This window comes from Cyprinus carpio, chromosome A22 (genome assembly GCF_018340385.1).
Source record: "Cyprinus carpio isolate SPL01 chromosome A22, ASM1834038v1, whole genome shotgun sequence".
Taxonomy (NCBI): domain Eukaryota; kingdom Metazoa; phylum Chordata; class Actinopteri; order Cypriniformes; family Cyprinidae; genus Cyprinus; species Cyprinus carpio.
The window spans coordinates 10,359,510-10,383,113 of NC_056593.1; the positions used below are offsets into that span (position 1 = coordinate 10,359,510).

The window sequence follows — 23,604 nt, forward strand, 5'->3', positions numbered from 1 at the left end:
CGTTAGGTAAAAAGTGTTAGCCTAAATGCACTGTAAGTCGCTTTGGATAAAAGCGTCTGTTAAATGCATAAATGTAAATATTTTTATTCATTCATTTTACAAATATCTAGTGTTCAGTATTCAACTGTACTGTGCAAAATCGTGGTAACAGGGTTGACTATGTTCGTCCCCTAGTGACAAATGTAACATTTTATGATAAAGTGATTTACAAACAAGGAGGTATTTACTTGTTATACCTTAGATAAAATTAGATAAAAAAGTAACAGAGTTGTCATTATACCTTCAAAAAAAAAAGAAGAGTTGACATTTTAAAGTTTGTTTAGCCTTTGTGCTCTAGGTCGTGAATTATTAAAAGGAAAATTTAATGCTGACATTTTTTATTTAGGCTATTTATTTGGTGTTCATTAATCAGCTATTGTACAAAATCACAGTAACTGGGTTGACTATTACAGATGTCCCCTGCTAACAAATGTAACATTTTAAGATGAAGTGATAAACAAGGTAGCATATAATTATGACAGTTAAAAAAAACAAACAAACAAAAAAAAAAACAATTACATTAAAGGGGGTGGGGTAACAGTTGACAGAATAAATGAACAGAAAATACAGAAATACAAGTTTTTTATTTAAATAAATACAATAAAATAGTAAAAAATAAAATTTAATTTAATAAAATAAACATTGCATTTTTTTTGATGTTTTACAAAAGTGACGTGACATACAGCCTAGTATGGTGACCCATACTCAGAATTCGTGCTCTGCATTTAACCCATCCAAAGTGCACACGCACAGCAGTGAACACACACACACCATGAACACACACCTGGAGCAGTGGGCAGCCATTTATGCTGCGGCGCTCAGGGAGCAGTTGAGGGTTCGGTGCCTTGCTCAAGGGCACCTCAGTCATGGTATTGACGGCCCAAGACTCAAACCCACAACCTTAGGTTTAGGAATCAAACTCTCTAACCATTAGGCCACGACTTCCCCTCTATAATGCCTGTAACAATAGAGTCATTATTCACATATGCTGATGAGGGAAACAAAAGGCATCCTTTCCATGGAACAGCCCATAGGCCTGAATATCAAACACACACAATGCACAATACTAATTATAATTCGTAATAAGGATTAGGACTTCACATTAATTAGATTTTTAGTAAACTGAGATTAATCATTGATGGCCAATGTACAACAGCTTCTCTAAAGCTGTTACATGTCATCAGCTGTGTCTAATTTACCAGAACATTTATGGAAATCCTTTTGCGCAAAAGCTGGATAAACAGCACAGGGAAAAAGGACACTTACTTCAAAGTTCAGAAATGATCACCTCAGCCTCTCAGAAAAAAAAATGTCTGGAATGAAAATGCAATAAAAACAGTAGGAATAAAACTTTCTTATTGAGATTCACCAGTGATTTTTAACTGTGGTTGAAAAGTGGAGTGCTTGTTTATTACTACAGCTCAATGATATAGTTCAATAGTTTGTTTGTTGTTCTCCCAGCAAGCACTTTGAATCATATAGTCTCCTTTATGGTCTGTGCTTAATGATCTCCCAGGACACGGAGCCAAGAGGGTGTTCCTCAAATACACTGACAAGCAGGTTAATTTTATATCAAGTAACCTCCAGTAAAAGCTTTTATACAAGATCGTTACCTCATTTTAAGCAGTAGCTAATGCACTTTTGATTAAACACATAATTGGTTTGACCAATATTTTTCATTTGGTGGGTCTCAACAGTGTTAGTACACCACTGTGCATAACAATAACTTTTTATGTAATAGCCATTCATTATGAGATGAGGATAAAAGTATCAGTCATAAAAAAATGAAAAAACAAATAAATATAAATAATAAAATAAAAAAGTTCAGGTCAGTATCATAAGTGTCATGAAAAACAAAAACATTAATAATTGTTATAAAACTAAAAATTAAATAATGAACGAAATAATTAAAAAACTAAATAATTTATTATTATTATTATTATTATTATTATTATTATTATTATTATTATTATTATTATTATTATTATTATATAACATTGAAACCCCACAATCACAACATTAAACAAGACCAAGGATTGCAACAGCAAGTAAAATAATAATTAATATAAAGTATAAAAACGTAAAAAGATATAAATAATTAAATTATAAATGGTATAAATTAAATGCTAAACTATATAAAGGACTCATGATTATAAAACAAATTTTAAAAAATGTAAATACAAAACAAATGTATGTTCTCTTGATGCTAAACACATAGATTGCTAGTGAAATGGATCCATAATAATGTCAATTATATTAATAATAATTATTATAAGAAGAATAGAAGAAATAAGAAATCATTCTCTTTTTTTAAGATACTCAGTTCAGTGTTCAATTAAATATTTTAGACAATAAAAGCTAAGTGCTCTGGCTCATAAAAGAAAAGACTCAGGAACAAAACAATCCTGTTTCCCCCAGAGATCAGCATCATTATGAGGTTGCAATGCCTCATCCATGCTTTTATGCATTCTGATCATTGTGTAAATGTGCACTCCTGCACGCTTTTTTTTTTCTCTGTGCATGCATTACAAAAAAATAAAATAAAATAAATACATACATTATGGATTTGTTCAAGCTAGTTTTTGTATTTATTTATAAGCACACATTGCATTGCAGGCTGGTGATCTATTATTATTTTCAGAGAGAAGACAAACTGCGTACTGCATTTAAATGTGACTAGAACACTGCAGCTACAGCTATATTGTGTGCTTGAGAAAGCTCAGTTATGATCACTTCAGAAGTTTTGCTTCTATTAAACATTTAAACCTTAATTCACGTTCTCAAAAATAAGCCAGATCATCCTGTTTTGTCCCCTCTATCTGTTTCTCAATGTCCTTGTGATGACCTTGCATAGGTTGAGGTAATTTATATTTAGTGGTACAATATTTCACAATATTGATCTCATCTAAAAGACACTATATCAAACGAATGCTGTTTTATTACTCCCGTATCGCCTCTCTCCTCTCGTGCACGTGCAGCATGTTTGTCAAGGCTAGGGTTATTTATAGGGTGTATCCCTGTCTCACCGAATGCATGAAGACCGAATCTCATTTTATTATTGTAAAGGTGTGCCTTTTATACCAAATACATACTGCAACAAAAATAAATACCAAAATAAAAATAAAAAATCCTCATATTAATAAAACAATATGCTAAATAATTAATTAATGCACACAACTCAACATTTGTAATTTATCACAGTCCTCAAGGTAGTCAAATGTTTTGATATTTTATACCACACATTTCGTTTAAGACAATGTATTCCTATTATTGCCATATAAATGTGATCTGTAAATAAAATAAAATAATATTTAATATTATGTGGCATTTTCTGTGGCATAAGTCCTGTAATCTGATTTATTAATTTAATTATTTAATAATTAAATCCACACAGGTTCTACTGGGATTTCACAATGCTAATGTTTATGGTGGGCAACTTGATTATCATTCCTGTGGGCATCACCTTCTTCAAGGAAGAAACCAGCACCCCTTGGATTATCTTCAACGTGGTATCCGACACATTCTTCCTCATGGACCTGGTACTGAACTTCCGTACAGGTATAGTCTACGAAGAAAACACAGAGATAATACTGGACCCTCAAAAGATCAAGAAGAAGTACCTGAAGACGTGGTTTGTGGTGGACTTTGTCTCATCCATCCCAGTGGATTATATCTTTCTTATCGTAGAGAAAGGCATTGACTCTGAGGTTTACAAGACGGCCAGAGCGCTGCGGATTGTGCGTTTCACCAAGATCCTCAGTTTACTGCGACTTCTTAGACTGTCCAGACTGATTCGTTATATCCATCAATGGGAAGAGGTAAGATAAGCACCATTGCTGTTTACCTTCATTGTTGAAGTCAGGATTTTTCAAATTGTGAAGCTGGGAAGAAACTGAAACATTTAATTTGAATAAAATTCACTAAGTAATTTTTCTCATTCAAAATTAGTTTTATTCTACGTTGAGTAAGTTGCTTCATGGTGGCCGCCATTTGAATAATATTACTTTATCTCGCTAATTGCCTTATTATAAGACATTTTCGTTCATGGGACGATTACAACTAACATCGGTAACTTAATTTTTTTTTATAAATCCAAGCCACTAGGTCCAGGCTAAGCCAGGGAAACATATTTGATTTTGGCAGATGTAGTTGGTCATCCAAATATGTTATGCAAACAGAAAATTTACAAACTGTGCACGGTAAAAATACAATATACCTCTGATGTTTATTTACCTATTGACGTCACTTTTCTTGTTTGTAATTGCGAGAGGCAGAATGTGATCAGTGGTGATTTTCACTGATTTCTGATGCTGCATTCTACAGGTAGGTGTTTTGCTATGGGTTTGTAATTAGGTGCACAGGCTAATTACCGTAGCATGGAGTAATTAACCATCATAAACGTTAATAACAGCAACTGACTGACCACAATTGTAAAAACAGTTCAGTGCATTAACATTAAATGACAGCCGATACTGGGAACATTTCAGATGATTACATAGAGAGCCAGCTGTTCAGAGTGACAGAGAGACGATTTTTCCTGCGGCTGAGCTGACTGATGATTCAGTTTTATGTGTTCTTTTCACCACTAAATGGGACAATTATGCTGCTGATTACATAGTGGTAATGTGAGCCAGGCATGGCCCTCAATTACTGAATCAACCTTGCACAGCAGTGCCACATCCACTCCACACTGTTTGGCCCCCTTATAGCTCTTGATTACTCAGGCTTGGACAAAGCATGAGTTACACCTCCTGAAAGATATGACCAAGTTGTGAAACCAATTTATAGGTCAAAATGTTTACATACACAATCTTACAGTGTTAAACCTTAACCTGATAACGTGTAGGGCAAGTGAATGTAAAAGTAAAAGTAGTGCTTCTATCAGGGAAAGTTCGCAAAGAGCAAGAAAAAACCCCTATGGTACACTTAGATTTTTTTGCCCATTACCCTAATTTTGCACCGCATGTAAAAATATCAACAAGAAAAAAATGTTTTGATTGACCTTTTTTAATTTTGTAAAAAAATTATTAACTATCAGGCTAATGGTTAGCTTTCAAACAGCAGGGTAAAAAGTGAAAAAAAGTGAAGTGACGTGTGGCCAAGTATGGTGTGACCCATACTTGGAATTTGTGCTCTGCATTTAACCCATCCAAATGCACACACACACTAGTGAACACACACACACACACACACACACACCTGAAGCAGTGGGCAGCCATATTACTGTGGCTCCTGGGGAGCAGTTGGGGGTTCAGTGACTTGCTCAAGGGTTTCACCTCAGTCATGGTATTGAAGGTGGAAGAGAGTGCTGGTTATTCACTTCCCACAACCAACAATTCCTGCCGGACCTGAGACTCGAACCCACATCCTTCAGGTTACAAATCCAACTCTCTAATCATTGGGCCACGACTGCCCCGAAACAAATGGCTAGAGAATTTTAACATTTCATTTGCATGATAAATTTTACATAATACACAACATTATTAATGTAAAGGGGATGGTTGGGGGGATGGTGGTTTCACAGGGGGGATGCTTTTTGTCATTTTTTTTTCCACCAGGGGGATGCCATCCCCCCTCAATTTGAGCCCTATTTGTTGTCAGGCAATGAATAAAATTCCTGAAAGAAATTCAGTCAGCCAAAATACTTGTCATAATGTGCATAAATAAAATTGAGACTGGAAACTATAAGCATTTATTTAAAAAATGTTTCGAAGCATCAACCATGGTACACGTGAAAATAATGAAAAAACTCCTTAAAAATAATTCCTGGCGATCATATTGTGACCACAGACACAAGCAAACAGGTTTGCACAAGCCAGTGTTTTCATGAGGACATTGGTTTGCTGATCATGCATGCCAGAAGACAACGGAGTACTTATATTTGGTATGGATCATTAATTTTAACAAGTTCAAATGGCGGTGCAATGAGACCCATAAGTGCTTCCACATTACTTTGAAACCAGTGTCCTTGATCAAAGAGGCTTTTAAGAACTGCACAGCAACAATGATATACTAAACAAACAGCCCTAAATACCAACCACTTAAGAGCTCCAGACGATACTCTTCAAATATTAGTCTCCAGTCAGTTTTGTGTTTTGCATCGTCTCAGTTTTAAGATCCTGTTCCATGCGCTGCTTCTTCTCAAGCTAGAAAAAAACAACCCACGCCGGCTAAGAACGTTACAACACCAGCCAGAGTAGTGTCTCTTCTTGTCATCTTCTATCACTGATTTTGGCCTAGTTGCTATTTGGGGCACTTGGCTTTTCTCAGGTGTGACAAGCCTTGTTTCTGGTATGGGAAGAAAGTGTTGACACTGTCTCACACAACCGCACAAGGCATTATCCTGGACTGGCTCCAGAACGCTCTCTAATAGCTATCCTCTCTACTTTTTAACCACAAACAAACTGCACACACGGCTGTCTCCAAGAGACACATTCTCCGCTCTCCAGTCTTTCTTAGTCCCGTCAGGATGAACATGGTATCAGCTTGGCACATTAGTTTCATCATTCACAGACATGCTCTGTATTGAATCTAATCTGACGGGATGAAGTTTGTAGGATGTACTGTACTCATTACATAAAGCTTTGGCAAACCTTGTTTCAATATTCTCATATTTACACATCTAGAGGTCACAAATAATCTTCAAGTCAAAAGGGTTTTGAAATAGTACCTTGTCAAGAGAATCCCTCAAAAAATGAAAAGGTTTGTCCTTCAGTATGCGAAGACGGATTACCTGTGGCTCCCTTTCAGAGTTCTGATAATTTAATATGTTCCGGTTTGTCCCAGAGAGCCCTTCCCTTCTCAAATGTAATACTTCTCTTATCTTGAATGACAGATCTTTCATATGACCTATGACCTGGCCAGTGCGGTGATGCGCATCTTCAATCTAATTGGCATGATGCTTCTTCTATGCCACTGGGATGGCTGTCTGCAGTTTTTGGTGCCCATGTTGCAGGACTTCCCTTCGGACTGTTGGGTGTCTCTTAACAAGATGGTGGTAAGTCTTTCCTTCCAACTAACCTTGGTTTCGATCACTCTAAGTGTTCCTAAACTCTCCCAAATAGCAAATTCTCAGTTCGTTTTGTAGACCAAAGTTTAGGTATCATTATCTACAGTTACACACAAAAAGGGAATGAGCCATTTGCTGAGCCCAGGAACTCAATCTTGGATTCAGCAAATGGCTCTGTAGAAGGTCACTCTGAGTGAGTCCTCGAATTATGCTTGAAGAATTCCACACAATTAGCAAATCACAAAGCCAAAACTTCCACTGATGTCATCAGTGTTTGACAGTGTTAATCACATGGGTGCATTGGGGAGCCAACTCCATCACCTGCTCTTCTCACTTTCCCAAGTCTGCCAGGCACTTTGAGTCACCCCTCCCTCATTTCTCACCATCATCCATCTGTTCTAGAAGTTCAGTCTAGTTTGAAGATAAGACACTGTTTGGACATTTGCTACACTGATGTATACAATAAGTGATCATGAACTTTTGCTCGGTAAAGTGTGTGCAGCGTCAGGCAACTTAACTGAGAGTATGATTTATACTTGGGTTATCTGGGGATTCAAATGTGGGCTTAACGCCACTGACAACCAAAGGCTGGCTTGTTTTAAACTTTGGTATAAACCACTGGTGACAGTTTGTGAATTGTCTTCAACCAGCTTGGTATGAAAAGTGTAACACTTTTTATCAAACTGAATTTACCAATGGAAACGCTGACAAACTCGCAAGACAGAACTCTGATAAATGCTGATTATTTAGGATTTCCCTGCCTGTTCGTCCTTTATATTTATATACACTCTTTATATGCTGTCACTTGTAAAAGATCATGTGTCATAGGGACAGGTTTCTAATCGGCTTTTGTTACAATAGTTTTTTGCGTGCAGTCATTCTAGTCACTGCCAACGCTTAGCAATCAAGGTCAGCAGCTTTCAAAAGGCAGATTGCTTGAAATGAATGACGCAGTGCTAAAAGATCTGTCTCATTATTTCAAGTGTCCGATTGGTCTCTCAACAAGCCCTTCTTTGTGCAGTAATGAAGCTGTGAGTCACACTCGCTGAGGTGTTGTTAAGCTTCAGCAGAAGTGCTATAAAACACTAGACAATTTACAAACCTTCCTTCATTTGTTAGAATACAACAAAACTTAGATAGGCATTATCATTCAGGATACTGAAAAAAGTCTGATGACTTACACATACTTGCCGCCTTCCTTTTTGCAGATATCCAGGGTAAGACCCTGAAAAAATCATGGTTGAAACAAAAAACAAAATCATCTGAGATCATTAATGTAAGCTTAGACTCATCAAAATCACACTCACATCAAATTAAAATTCCATTTTGACTTACATAAATAAGATGTTACAGATGGTTCAGCCGCAATTCACCTGCTGCTGTGTTTCCCGGCACTGATAGTTGAATGCACTGAAATACACCCTTTGATCCCTTTTGATCCAGCTGTGCCCTGTGATCCATGACCTAGCATCGTCAAATCCATCCGTGCACAGTTAGAATCACAAATAAAGCACGTGCGATTCACAAGTACATGCTCACGTGTGCGTTTTTCAAGAGTGTTGCTTATGAGCTCTGCAAGCTTGAGGAGCCATTCAGAGTTCAGATAAGCATCCCCAGATGTGCAGAGACATATGCAGATAGACTCAACACAGCCTATCTTCATCTACCTACACATTCACAGTAAAAGGCTCTTACCAAAGTCCTTTTAGCACAGGTCAGTTCATTGGTGACCATCTTGGTAATGTCCTGTGAAGCTATTTACTTGGGAGGCAAGTAAACTATAGTGTAGTAAACTATAGACCTTTACTATAGTGTATGACCTTTTAAACTGAAAGGTGGGATTTAAATTATTGCAACTGCCATATTTAGCACTATGCTTTCTCCCATTCATTTTTCTACAAATTGTTTGTTTCTTTCACCATATACATAGAAATATTAAATAAGCAATGCCAATGGAAAACTTAGTCCATCTTTATTCAGTAATAAGCACAATTCAGTCATGTTTTTCCTTAGCAGAATGTAGCCTTGACACAATCCTTTGCTCCTACTTCTCAAAGAAATAAATCCCCACAGTAATGACAGTCTGCTGTGCTAGTCAAGCTGGGCTAAATCAAATATTTGATTTCATCATCTCAGTGCCAGTGGAGGTTGGTAACACTAGGTTAAATGTGCGCTAAGGGCCCCAGTTAGGCAAATACAACCAAAACACAACTGCTCGACCAGATATAGTATAATGTGTGCTAATCTGTCATTTAACTCATTCCAAATCATGCTAGCAGCACTACAGTGCAATTCTGCTAAAACAGATCATGCAGCATTAAACATTTCCTCATTTTTTCCATAAAAGCAGGGAAAAGGAAATAATTTGCGATGCCTATTTATCCACTGAATGTAATGGCGAATGTTTTGAGGCTATGCGATAGCTTTCCTTGCATTCATTTGCATTGTCCTCTCTGAGAAGCATGGCACTGCCAAGTGACTCTTTGTGTTTACAGCTTGTTGGTATTCATGTAGCAATAAAAAAAAAGTCTCGCTGTGGAAGGTGTGACTCCAATGAACATCAACAAAAGAAGTTTTAATTACATTTGTTTCTTTTACATGCATGTGTCAGGAGGGATGAAATATATAATGTAGAATTTAAGCAGTTTGTGTTAATTTGATGTTTATTTGTTTATCTGTGTGCTTAGATGTTCCAGTTAACCCAGAGGAAAATTGTTCTTCAGGGTATGCCTGGAAGCCTTGGAAGGCAGACATGTAAAGATGGAAAGCAGACATGAACTAAGCAAACAAATCTCTCTGACACACTGCCCACATTGCATGCTTTTTACACTACCAAGCCTTGCAGTTACTCAAATAAAGGGTTAGACTACAGACAATGTCTTGTCTGCCTTGTTTGCATCTGAACTTGACAGGATTGTTGGGGTTGCAGCAACACATTGTGACTGTGTAGCTGAGTCTGTGAACACATGTCTGTTTTTTATTTCTCCATGACACCTTGCACTCCATGTGCACTGTAGCCTGGTCTTTGCACCCAACCTGCCAGTTGGTGATAGCAGCCAGGTCTGACCTGCCCTCAACAGAGGCTTCCTCTATCCCAACCCTAGTAAGCCACTTCTCAACTCATCTACACAAAGTAATTCCACTGATTACCCATCACCCTCATTTTCCATTTCCACCTCCAACTCTTCCCCTGTTTTGTTGTTCAAAGTCACCTGTGGCCTCCCTGACTTTGATTCAGGATTTTCATAGGTTTGTCTAAACCCTGCTCAAAGTGAATGCAAATCAGGTTAACCACAGTTCACAGGGACCTATCAGGTCAATCCTGAAAAATCAGTTGCTTATGAGGTGAATCAAGGCACCTTAGCGTAGCAGCTGAGGTCTTATGCAGATACTTGCATGTGGAGGAAAGACATTATAACAAGAGCCTGGCTGAACAATAAACAATGCGGTCCCATTAACTGCCTTTAAATCACAGACGGAGTGATGGAATAATGAATCTATCACAGGTCCGTGGTGCACATAGCTATCCAAAGTACTTGGCAAGGTGCCTTTGATAGGGGTTTGTAAGTCTATAACCCTCATGAGCCAAGCTTTTGATTTGAGGATTAGTATCCAGAGGAAGTCATGCTCACGAGAGTGTATCTAGTGCTGATGAAGTAATCAAAGTCTCTCTTTCTTTTTCTGTTTATCACTTTCTCACATCCCAATTTGCAGAACGACTCCTGGAGTGACCTGTACTCCTTTGCCCTGTTCAAGGCCATGAGCCATATGCTGTGTATTGGGTACGGACGCCAGGCCCCTGAGAGTATGTCTGATATCTGGTTGACCATGCTGAGTATGATCGTGGGAGCCACCTGCTATGCCATGTTCATTGGCCATGCCACCGCCCTCATACAGTCGCTGGACTCTTCCCGGCGCCAGTACCAGGAGAAGGTGGGTAACGCTCCAAACACACACACACACACACACACACACACACACACACACACACACACACTGAAACACCTGCAGATGACCTTCTTATGTTTCACCGTTTGTTTGATCTTGCCAGATCAAAGTCGGTACCTATCGTCTGTTTGAGAGGATGAAACTGCTCAGGCCAACTATCCCTACGGCTGAGGATTCTGGGTATTCTCCACAATCTGATCTGCCTCTCATCTGATCAGTTGTCAGTCCCTCCCAGTGCTATAATTCGGTTTTCTTTGATTCCTAATCACGACATCTGGTTCTTGTTTACACCTGCAACTCTAGCCTGCAACCTGTGTCTTGTAGTCACAAACAATTTGGTCACAAACTACTTAACTCTGCACTGTTTCCAATGAGCAGACCCTTTCTGGAACCTCAATTTTCCTGAAAATAGATAATCATTTTGGTGTTGCCATGTGCTTTAAAAGAAAATGTTTTGGGAGAATGCCACCTGAGTAAAAAGGTGTGCATGTTCTTAAATTACATATCTGACAGTAACATAGACAAGCCAGATAAAAGGGTCAGAAATTTCTTCTACAGGAAATGGGGTACAGCAGTTACAGCAGTATCCCAAAACTATGGAAGCAAAATAATGCCAAATGTTTTTGAATTAAAAAAGCTTGTTGAATTACAATAATTGAAAAAATATGCATTGCATTAACCGTACTTGCATATTAATGCATTGAATTTTTAAGTCTTGCATTATTATGGGCTGATATCCAACATGGTTGTAAATTTAAGCCATGAATATTTCAATTAAAAACATTTCAAACAGATTTTTATAATCAAAAATTCAAGAATCCATATTCACCTTTCAGATTTCACTTCCAAAATATTCGATCTGTTTAAAAATACAACCTATAACATTCAACAAACAAGTTTCAGTCCATTTTATTTCGCTTTACAAATTCGCTTCCACAAATTCAGCGGTTCACATTCGACAGTAAATTCAACGTTTCACATCCGGGAACAGCAGGAAAATCAGTAGATTACCGAGCATAATCTCATCTGCTGTAAATCGTCTTCACCAGCAGGAGGTGTAAACGCGTCTTGACAAGCATCAAAGTAATAGAGACGAGAGGCCTTCATAAAACGTCATTTGTCGAAATGGACCGAGCGGTGAGTACAAGTTATGATTTTATTGATCAGTATACTGTATTTATATGCGGAATATTAAGATTAAGACCCAAATCATTGTTTACTCAAGTGTCTAAGTGATTCATCTTTACCCCGAGTACACAAGCTGTGTTTTTATTACTGCAAAGGTGATGTGATCAATATAAATCCAGAAATCTCTTGCCTTTGTTTTTTTTTTTTTTTTTTTTTTTTTAAAAAACCACTATAATACGCTGAAATAGAGAGTGTATTGTTTGATTATGCCACTAATGACAAGATACTAAATAGCACCATTTTTATATAGCACCATTAAATACAACCCAATCGCAATTCTAAAGTAAATCTGCCACTTGTAAATTAAAAAAAGTTACATTTCTACCACTATATCAGTTATTCTCCGTCTTTTAATTAAATAGGACTTGTCTCTGCTATGTCCAGGTAAGGGCTTCGTTTCTCAAAAGCATCGTAGGTCTAAGTAGATCGTAGAACCAATGTCCCAGTGTTTCCCGCAGCCTTACACTCTATTCGTGGCGGCAGGACGCACTTTAATAGCGGGAGAGGTAGCGGTTTCTCCGGTGCTGAGCTCACAAACGCTGCCTTATTATGAAGCATTACATGCAAAATGAAATAAAAATGAAATCGAACATTTTCTAAACATAGTCGGTTTCCTTCTGAAATACAGTGATGAAAAACCACACCCGCTCTGGTTTGATTTTGAGAAACGAAGCCCTTACCTGGACATAGCAGAGACAAGTCCTATTTAATTTAAAGACGGAGATTAACTGATATAGTGGTAGAAATGTAACTTTTTTAATTTACAAGTGACAGATTTACTTTAGAATTGCGATTGGGTTGTATTTAATGGTGCTATATAAAAATGGTGCTATTTAGTATCTTGTCATTAGTGGCATAATCAAACAATACACTCTCTATTTCAGCGTATTATAGTGGTTTTACTAAAAAAAATAAAAATAAAAAAAAATTAACCAAAGGCAAGAGATTTCTGGATTTATATTGATCACATCACCTTTGCAGTAAAAAAAAAAACACAGCTTGTGTACTCGGGGTAAAGATGAATCACTTAGACACTTGAGTAAACAATGATTTGGGTCTTAATCTTAATATTCCGCATATAAATACAGTATACTGATCAATAAAATCATAAATTGTACTCACCGGTCGGTCCATTTCGACAAATGACGTTTTATGAAGGCCTCTCGTCTCTATTACTTTGATGCTTGTCAAGACGCGCTTACACCTCCTGCTGGTGAAGACGATTTACAGCAGATGAGATTATGCTCGGTAATCTACTGATTTTCCTGCTGTTCCCGGATGTGAAACGTTGAATTTACTGTCAAATTTGAACCACTGAATTTGTGGAAGCGAATTTGTAAAGCGAAATAAAATGGACTGAAACTTGTTTGTTGAATATTATAGGTTGTATTTTTAAACAGATCGAATATTTTGGAAGTGAAATCTGAAAGGTGAATATGGATTCTTGAATTTTTGATTATAAAAATCTGTTTGAAATGTTTTTAATTGAAATATTCATGGCTTAAATTTACAACCATGTTGGATATCAGCCCATAATAATGCAAGACTTAAAATTCAATGCATTAATATGCAAGTACGGTTAATGCAATGCATATTTTGAACTGATCTTACCAGTTGCCAACAAAGCGTGGATCACTTTGCTCAAAATTGACAAATAAACCAAGAAAAACGTTCTACCACTCTTTCCGGTACACCCATGTCTTCCATTGTTCACTCAAAGTTTTCTCATGACATTGGTTGAGCCACAGAAGTTTACCACAGTACTTACAAGCTTTGAAAAGTCAACCTACAAATTGCTTATTTGTAGTTGCTTCTGCACATCAAACTGGGATGGGAATTATTTGAAAATAAAGCACATTTAACGGTATTAAAATGTATTTTAATGTATTCCTGTTAGTCATTATTAAGTGCATACCTGTAATTCTACATTAAACAAACCTATATTATGACAACGTTTGAAGCAATGATGTAATGCAGAAAATACCGAAGGGACTTTCAGCGGAGCTCATCAAATCTCACCTCAGGCGGCAGACTTTCCTCTTCATTAATCACTAGCAACAGAGCTGCTTTCCGTCAGATAACAGAGCCACTACGGCAGCAGGGGAGTAGAATGTGCTAAAGATACCAACAAAAGCCATTCTTTGCATGAGATAAAAGACCCATATGAGACTGGTTTTGCCCTCATGATCTCAAATAAATATGTAATGATGTTCCTTTGTGCCAATCTACACATTTAGTAGTTGATTTTTGAGCATATTTGAGATCAAGGGGATCTCACTGGTGGAAAGGAAGAAGTGGATTGCTGTGATGGTGGTCCTTGAGTGTTAGCATGTTTAGAACAGCAGGAATATATTTACACATAAAAACCATTGAAAAAAGCGTAGGAAAGAAAGTTTAGCATTTTTGAGTGTAGCTGAAAATCCCTTCTTTACAGACAAAAACATTTCTCACACCTTTGCAACCTGATGAACAAACAGCACAATGTCCCTGTGTAGATCCCCCGTCGTCCCATCACATGTCCATCTCCCCTGCTAAGTGGAAACCAATGGATTGCCAGACAACGACAGATGAACGGGACATTAGCCATTACGTAACAAGCATTACATTGCTTAACATTGACTTTCAAGCACCTGTTCAGGTCCAGCCTCTAACAAATGCTCACATGGAGTAGAACAACAAAAGTCTCAGAACAGTTTCTGTCAACTCTCAACATTACTGCACCCCGGGGAATTGTGGTTGTGCGTACAGGCCTGCTGAGATGTACAGACTGATCCGTGTCAATCGACCATTATGCACCATGGTCTCTGCTTAGATTAGTATGCTAGAATATTGATCACAATGTTGTCTATAACAAGAAATGTACACAAGAAAATATATTGACATTTAATAACATCACGTTTGGAAACCATTTAAATAATATATTACATTTCTTAGTTGTTCTAAAGAGAGTATACAGAAGAATTACAACCTTATAGTTGTGACTGTAGTGGTCTCACATCTCATTGTTTATTACATAACAGTAAACCATCATAATCCTAGCTGCCATTGGATACCTATGGTATAAATGTATCTGCTGATGGACTCAATGTCCATATGGAGCGAAAGCTTGATATACGGTTCACAGGCTTTCACCCCCCTCCTTGGTGACTACGATGACCTTGATGCTTTGGCAGATGGTCATGGGAAATATATCATCCCTTTATGTCACTGATGGAAGATAAACTGCCTGACCTGTTTAGAAAAAAAAAAAAAGTCTTTTTTATATATATATATATATATATATATATATATATATATATATATATATATATATATATATATATATATATATATTTTTTTTTTTTTTTTTTTTTTTTTTTTTCAGTTGAATTTTGCATGGCATGTTGCAATGCTATGTTCAGCCATATTGGAAGGACAAACATGATTATGTCTACTATATTACACAACATTGCATCACTTCTTTGATGACTTCTGTTAGGAAGCTTACGAAGGTTAATCTGATCATCTACCTGTCCAGAGGTTTTAGTGTAGGTCACCAGATGTGTAGCTTATCTTATTGCCGCTAAGCTAACTCTGTCCTGTCACAGCCACATAGCTTTCTACATTCCTGCCTACTTTTCATTCTTCCTTCCTTTGTTTATTCTTCTATCCAGACTGATAGCCCAGGGAAGCTGGTCACAGGAAGTCTAAGAGGGAAGAAAAGAAGCTGAGTATCTAAATATATAAACAGACTACAGTTACCTTACCTATAGCCCCAGTCTGAGACCTGGTGCAATTCAAAATTTCCTCAAGTGTTTTCAGTGCTAATACACAGACCTTGGCTGTACATAACCGGAGACTCAAACAGTGATTGCAACAAGGTCCAAGTAATTGTCTTCACATTTCAGCTTAACACATTGTCTTACTTCAAGGCTGATTGAATGAACCAAAGAAAGGAGAAAATAGACTTCCTTGATCGAAAGGGACAAAGCGTAAATTACAGAGTTTGTCGAGCTTGACGAGACAAGCAGGCACTGTTATTTGGAGGTGGCTAAATGTTGGTGTGCAAGTAAACACGGGCGTTTGTGGTACTTTTTTCATAATATTGAGTGTTTAATCATGGTTTTGTCAATGTTAGACAGTCTGGATAAATTCTGGGTGAAATTACTAAGGATTTGCAAAACTATTACATTTTAGTATTTAAACGAATTCACGTTTTTTAGTGCCAATATTCCTCGTTTGTATGTAAATTAGGCTCATTACAGATGTGTCTTATTCACAGTTTGCCTGTTGCAATTAGCCATTGTGCTATTACTACACGCAGAAAGAAATACAAGGTGAAATGTAAAAAAAAGCGCAAGCTGGGACCCCCCTGGTTGTTTCTTTTGGTTGTGTGCGATTGCATAAATCCCTTATCCAATCGTAATAAATTAAGATTGAATTAGATTAGGATTTGGGCTGGATTACTGAAACAAAATGTTTTCATGAAATGGGTTTATGATAGGGATTTCCACTCTGAGCTAATTAAAGTCAGTCACTGCTCTTCCCATGATTCCCCACCCACTGCCAAAGGGACAATGACTAACAGTGTGCATGCTAACACACACATGCCAAGTCAGTTGCATATAGCGTCCATCTGCATCTGACAGGAATTGCATGCTTTATTTATATTACTATATATTTTTTATTACCACCATTTTGGGATGTTCTGGATTGTCTTAGTTTCTGGGTTCTTTAATTTAAAAATGGAGTCCATGTACACACTGTACCAGTAATTGTTCTTTACATATTGTGAAGAAGATGTTTATTTGCTACGGCACTGCTATGGTTTTTAGCATGCATGCAGGAAGTTCACTCACAAATGCATACTGTAATCATTTACTCACCCTCATGTCATTCCAAATCTGTATGACTTTCTTTCTTCTGTGGAACACAAAAGAAGATATTCTGAAGAACTGTTATTGTCCATAAAAAGTCAGTGGGGTCCAAAAACAGTTAAAGTGTTTTAAAAATCCCTAGCCATAAATGTGATCGACAGTAACTGTGATTCTTTCTTTAGTAAACACCAATTATTAGCGAAAATACTTAAAGAATCCCTTTATACAATGGCCTGTGAAACAGACAGCACCTGTCACTAACAAGTGCAACAGACTGAACCCTGTTAGTAGCTCAAGGATCGACCTGAGGCTTGTCAAACTGAGCATATGTCACCACGCACATACCGACAGTCATTATCCACATGCCTTTTCCTACCAACACCATTCATCCAACTGGGAGGTCACTAAGAAGCATCACCCTTTCCCCACGTCATTATCCTGGTGTGCACATGACCCTCTATAGTTGAGTTATGTTGGAATATGAGGTCTGAGAGGCCGCATAAGACTGTCTCACCTTTAACCCAGCTTTTGAAATAAGGTTTAAATTTAGAAAATAGCCTTAAAAGTAGCCTCCCTCCTTGGTAATAACTTCATCTCACATTGCTTTAAATCTATCTATCTATCTATCTATCTATCTATCTATCTATCTATCTATCTATCTATCTATCTATCTATCTATCTATCTATCTATCTATCTATCTTCCTTTTGGCAGGACATAAAAATAATGTTTTTTAAAAAATGTTTTTAAGTTAGTTCAAGATATATTTTAATCTACATTAAATGGTGAGTTATGCAGTGTCCTGAAATGCCAGCTAATATAACGTATCCTGTGTCCTTTTTTCTTCTCAGTACAAGCAAGTTGAGCAGTACATGTCTTTCCATAAACTTCCAGCCGACTTCCGGCAGAAGATCCACGATTACTATGAGCACAGATACCAGGGCAAGATGTTTGACGAGGAAAGCATTTTGGAAGAACTGAATGAGCCGTTACGAGAGGTACCATTTAGCAACAGAAAACAATACACAACTCATAACTTGCCTTCAAACTGACAGTAAACTAACTTCTGCACCTCCAGGAAATAGTCAACTTCAACTGCCGGAAGCTGGTGGCGTCAATGCCACTGTTCGCCAACGCAGATCCCAACTTTGTGACAGCGATGTTAACTAAGCTCCGCTTCGAGGTCTTCCAACCAGGAGATTACATAATTCGTGAAGGAACCATTGGCAAGAAGATGTACTTCATTCAGCATGGTGTAGTCAGCGTCCTGACCAAAGGGAGTATCGGCATGAAGCTCTCTGACGGCTCCTACTTTGGGGGTAATAAACACAGGAAGAGCATCTTATTCATTTAGAAACATACTGTACAAATCAGTAACTGCTCACTTGCACTGGAATACAGTGATAAATACTATTGACATCTGAACATGACTCTCTGATTCTCCCTCCAGCGAGTTTTGTCTTATTTAAGATGCCACCCCCTTTGAGGGGCTTGCGTTGGTGATCCAGAAAAAAGACAGTGCTTTTTCCCGAGTCTTTAGGGCACGGTCTGGGAGGGGCAAGGAGGAGAGTTCATAGAGGCTGCAAATATACCAGGAGCCAGGGGCACTGAAAGAGGGCCACAGATAAAGAACAAATGTAGCCAATTAATAACACCTAATTAGTGGAGCAGAACAGCAATGGCAGAGCAATTTATAATGACAAATACAGAGATTCCTTGGCCAAAAACAATTACACTGAACCTTTTACAATGCATGAATGAGAGGGGCTTTTCATGGTGCCAGACTGATTTGTCATGGTATTCTATACTGATCACAGCATCTCTGCTTTTTAACATGCTTCAGTAAATAAAAAGCCCATATTCTGTAATAGTATTCAAATGCAATGCATTTTTTATATATTCAGTTCTTAAAGGGATAGTTAAAAAAAGTGACATTTTTAGGGATAATTGTGCCAAATAACACCCATTAACCATAGGACCTTAAAAGTTTCTCTTGACTTGGTACTTGAGGTTACCATGAGAATAGAATGGCCATTTGATTCAGTTAATAGTGTAAACCATTGTAGATGCTACATACTGTATTCAATTAAAGCAACCATAAGGTTTTTAAAAATGCATTTGGCTGTATTCATAAAAGTGGAACATAGATACATTAAGCATGTGCAGTGGACATGTTTCTTAACAGCTTACAGAAATGAGAAATCATCATTAATCTCCTCGGCTGAGCTTTATATATCATAAATGATATTCTGAATAGCGCATGTAGGTATATGTAGATGCTTAAAGTTATATGAGAAAACCCTTGATAGCAAGCATTTTCCATTCATTCTTTTTCATTTACTTTTGGGCTGTGGAAAACATGGAGGTTTGTGATATTGCATGCTTTTATAAACTGGAGCTAAATTTGATCTCCACACTTGTGGTAAAGGAGGCACTTCATCAAAGATCTGACAGCTCAGTTTTGCATGCTGGGATATGTCAACCTAAACGGGGCATGTTGTGAAAATGTGATTTTTGGCAGACTGCTGTTTTTGCAGGGTTATTATTAGAGGTACAGTGACAGACAGTGCATAAGTTCTGGTTCAATTGCATTGTTCAGTCTAGCCCATTGTCTTACTTGCTAGTGCTCATCATTCTTCAGCTTTCATACCAGTGCCCTTGTTAATAAAGAATTCATGTGTTAATCATCAATGATTTTTAATAATCAAATCTGGCTGTAAAAGATGTACAGTTATCAGCCAATCACTGCACAGTTTTTAAGCCCTAGAATTTGAAAGAATGTCACATGCAATAACAAGATGCTGTGTGAGCCAACTTTACAAAGGCTTGTCAATGAGGGACGTGGCCAAAAAAAAAAAAAAAAAAAAACCTTCAAAGGCCAAATGAGCTGTACCAGAAACAGCTGGAGCACTAGAGGAAAACACAAAGTCCACAAAATTACTTATTTAAATTATACTAATTTTAATGAAATACGATAGTCAATGCAAAAAAGAACACAATCGTAATCAGTATTTTTGTGTTGATTTAAAATTGTTTTAAAAAGTGATTTAAGTAAAATAATTGTAAAAACAATACAAAACATAAATTTGCCTACAAAAGTCTGTACACTCATGGGGTATAATAAAAGCCCACTTTGATTTACCAGTACATGAATATTAATAAATGTCCAATACAGTGTTTGCAAAACCCTATAGCCAACAGTGTGAAAATTCGGCATTCAAATTGCTGCTGTTCCACATTGTAGGGAAGCAAAGCTGACCGATTCACAGAAGAATCAAATGCTTTTCAACCCCAGCAGCCAAGCAACCCTAGGACGTTTCTCTTTATAAAACTTCATTCTGTTGGAAAACTTTATAGTTCTGACCAAATATAACTAAATATTCAGTATTATTAATTGAACAACTGTTAAGTCTTTTATCTCAAAGGCCTTTATTAAGATCCAAATGTTACCCAGAATTAAAGCTTTATCGATTTTTTTTTTTTTATGACAGGCAACATCCGCTTGAATCCCCAGTGGAGTTTTTTCCACTCTACAGGGATGAGGGGCACAGCAACTTCAATGAGAGTGAGCTGTGCCAACATTCACTTTGAATTGTGGCCACATTTTCAACTCGGCAGATCCCAAATGCTAGACATCCTTTTGACTGTGCGTGCACGTGTGTGTGTGTGTGTGTGGATAGAGCCTTTTCAATTAGTGACAGGATCTTACCTCTTCATAATGCTGAGCTTGACCTTCCTCTCAGAGAGAAGAGACATAGTCAGGAGACAAAGCAAATTGACAGGTCCTCTACAGTTTCGTTTTCAGGTTTCAGCTCCAGTGGTGGAGAAATTTTGCTGTGTTCTTTCAAGAAGAAAAAGAAACGACAGAAAAACTTAATTATGATGACTATTATGTTGACATTTGGGATACTGTTCACAGGCGAACATTAGTTCAAAGGAGTTTTTGATTACCCGTTTCAACATTCCAAAACATGGTCAAGCTGGTCAGGTCTGTCTGTCTTTTTTTTTTTTTTTTGCCTTTGTCCACAGACTTGGAGAGCAGATGGCTGACCAGCCAAACCAGCTAAACAGTATCTAATAATGGTCTTCTGGCATGGTCAAGTTGGTGTTCAGTTGGTCTCCCAAATGGCTGGTGTCAGAAGCCACTAAAACCAGCAAGATTAGCAAACCATCTTTTTTTTAATCAAGCCCAGCCAGCCTTCACTGGTCTTAGTTGGTCTCCCAGCTTGACATGTCCTATCTAAAACCAACTAAGACCAGCAAACAATTATATTTGTTTGAGAATGGGATTTTTTTTTTTTCATCAGGTACAGCCAGCCTTCAGTGGTTTGCTGGTCTCCCAACTTGACCCCCCCCCCCCCAAAAAAAAACTAAGACCAACTGAGATTCTGGAACCACAACCATGATATATCCTGTTAATTTTCAGAGATCTGCCTGTTGACCCGTGGAAGACGAACCGCCAGTGTGCGGGCGGACACCTACTGCCGACTATATTCACTCTCCGTGGACAACTTCAATGAAGTACTGGAGGAGTATCCAATGATGAGGAGAGCATTTGAGACAGTAGCCATTGACCGCCTTGATCGAATAGGTAAGTTGCCTAGAGAGTAAAATCAGTAGCATTACTACGTATCATTGTCCTTCTAAAAAAAGAACCATGGTAAATACTATAGTATTAGAGGCATTACTGGTACCCATCCTTGAATTCATGTGTTTGGATATCCATTGCTCACATCTGTGGGTAGATTTGTGTCCCCTCCACAATTGTTTTGCCATCTTTGGCTTGTGTCCTAAGCACATAAACACGTAATTTGCAAAGAGAGGCAGACCACCTGCCCTTCTCACCCCTCTCAGTATCCTCTTTCCTTATCTCCCAAGGTCTGCTGATGTCACTCCCTGTCACATGACCACCTCAGTTGTTTACATTTTGGCCATGCAGCCACCCCACTCACTGCTGTTGCCATGGCAGCCAGATTCCATAAATGATCAGTTCAGCTCACGGAGGAGTTTAGACCACGGACGCTTTGTAGAAGAACATCTGCTACCACAGTCTCACAGTCAATGACCTGCTGCAGTCGCTTAAAGTCAATGATAATTTTATGAAAATTAGCTGTGACTCAATTGTTTATTTACTATGGGAAGGTTTAATCATTATGTCAAATTGTAGGCTTACCGGAACGTTAATTCGCCACAGGTTACCTCAGTAATTTCTTATGGGTTTTTAAATAAATGTTCTGAAATAAGGTCTGTTAAGATTACTTGAAGAGAATTTCACGTTTCGTTCTTAAAACATAAATAAAAAATCATTCATATCTGAAATGTGAAATTTGAAACCAATGTGTGCTTTAAACATGTAAGTTGCTACATAATAGCAATACAAATTGTTAGCTCACAATGGTTTCAAAATTCACCTTTGAGGTACGGTTTTATGATGTACAACAGAAAGTAAAAGCCTCTTCAAATAATATTAACTATTTTTTGTACATATAAATTAAATTCGGATATTCCCCACAACATGAAAATGCCAGTAATGCCAAAGATGCTCATTCTCATGGGTTTTAGACCTGCAAACTGAACAGCTCTATTCAAAGTGACAAAATTTCAGCTGTAAACATGATGAATGCCATAAATCTGATACGCAGCATGTAGCTGTGGATGTGGAAGACAACTTGGTGAAATTGCAAGCTCAAGTCACGAGTGATAGTTCTCAGTGTTATTTGTATGTGGTCCTGGAGATGGAGGTGAGACAAATTGAAGATGATGTTGGGGCCCTGCCAGCAGGAGCTGTGCAAAGGATGTCATTTTTGCTGCAAATTATCTTGCTAGCAGCAGGGTACAGGTGATAGGCACATGCCATGTTGCGAGTTAGTGTTAGCGGTCCCGTGACTCAGCACAACGACACCAGTGCCAGACATTATAGCTATCCTCTCACTGGAAATCTCAGCAGGGCTCTGGGGCTTGTTGTTCACAAAGAACTGGTTGACCCATCAGTCTGAAAAAGCAGTCACCAGAAAAAAACAACAGGAATCCACTGAGTAAACCTGAACGAGTTCAGTCAACACAGTTGAACCAGAAGACAATACTAGAGGTGTGCAAAATCACATTTTTTTTTGCTGGTTTGGGGTTCACCTTACCCAGAATGGACACGTTTCTTAGAGGCCTTTTAGATAAGAGACACTATTATTTTCAAAAACTGCAAGAGGTAGTGCAGTGCATTGGAACATATACAGTGTTCTTAAAACTTGGACAATTTTTTCCTTGACAGCATCATTCTAGACAACCTCAACTATCAACAAATTCATAAGTGTCCCATCCTCCTCCTGGAGGACCACTTTCCTACAGAGTTTAGCTCCAACACACTTAGGTTTTTTTGTGCTTCAGATGTGTTTAAATGGGAATACAGCAAAACTTTGCTTGATCCGGGAGCAGGATTCGACACCCCTGGACTAATTATTAGTTTACCGCTGTAATCCATCCTTTCTCCACATCGTGCAAGTCTAGCAAATTTGCATTACACTTTAGTACCATATAATCACTTCACCTGGAAAATGAGACAAAGATTAAG

The 23,604-nt window shown here is 37.8% G+C and overlaps 1 protein-coding gene across 1 annotated transcript in view; it reads left to right on the forward strand.

Moving 5' to 3' along the window:
- The window catches only part of LOC109091617 (potassium/sodium hyperpolarization-activated cyclic nucleotide-gated channel 2-like), a 28,487-nt gene that overhangs the window by 2,014 nt on the left and 2,869 nt on the right, over positions 1-23,604 (forward strand). The window contains exons 2-7 of the mRNA XM_019105399.2: positions 3,434-3,857; positions 6,875-7,036; positions 10,763-10,981; positions 17,891-18,037; positions 18,118-18,358; positions 21,466-21,630. Coding sequence (XP_018960944.2) covers positions 3,434-3,857; positions 6,875-7,036; positions 10,763-10,981; positions 17,891-18,037; positions 18,118-18,358; positions 21,466-21,630 — 1,358 coding nt within the window. The remainder of the gene's footprint in view (positions 1-3,433; positions 3,858-6,874; positions 7,037-10,762; positions 10,982-17,890; positions 18,038-18,117; positions 18,359-21,465; positions 21,631-23,604) is intronic.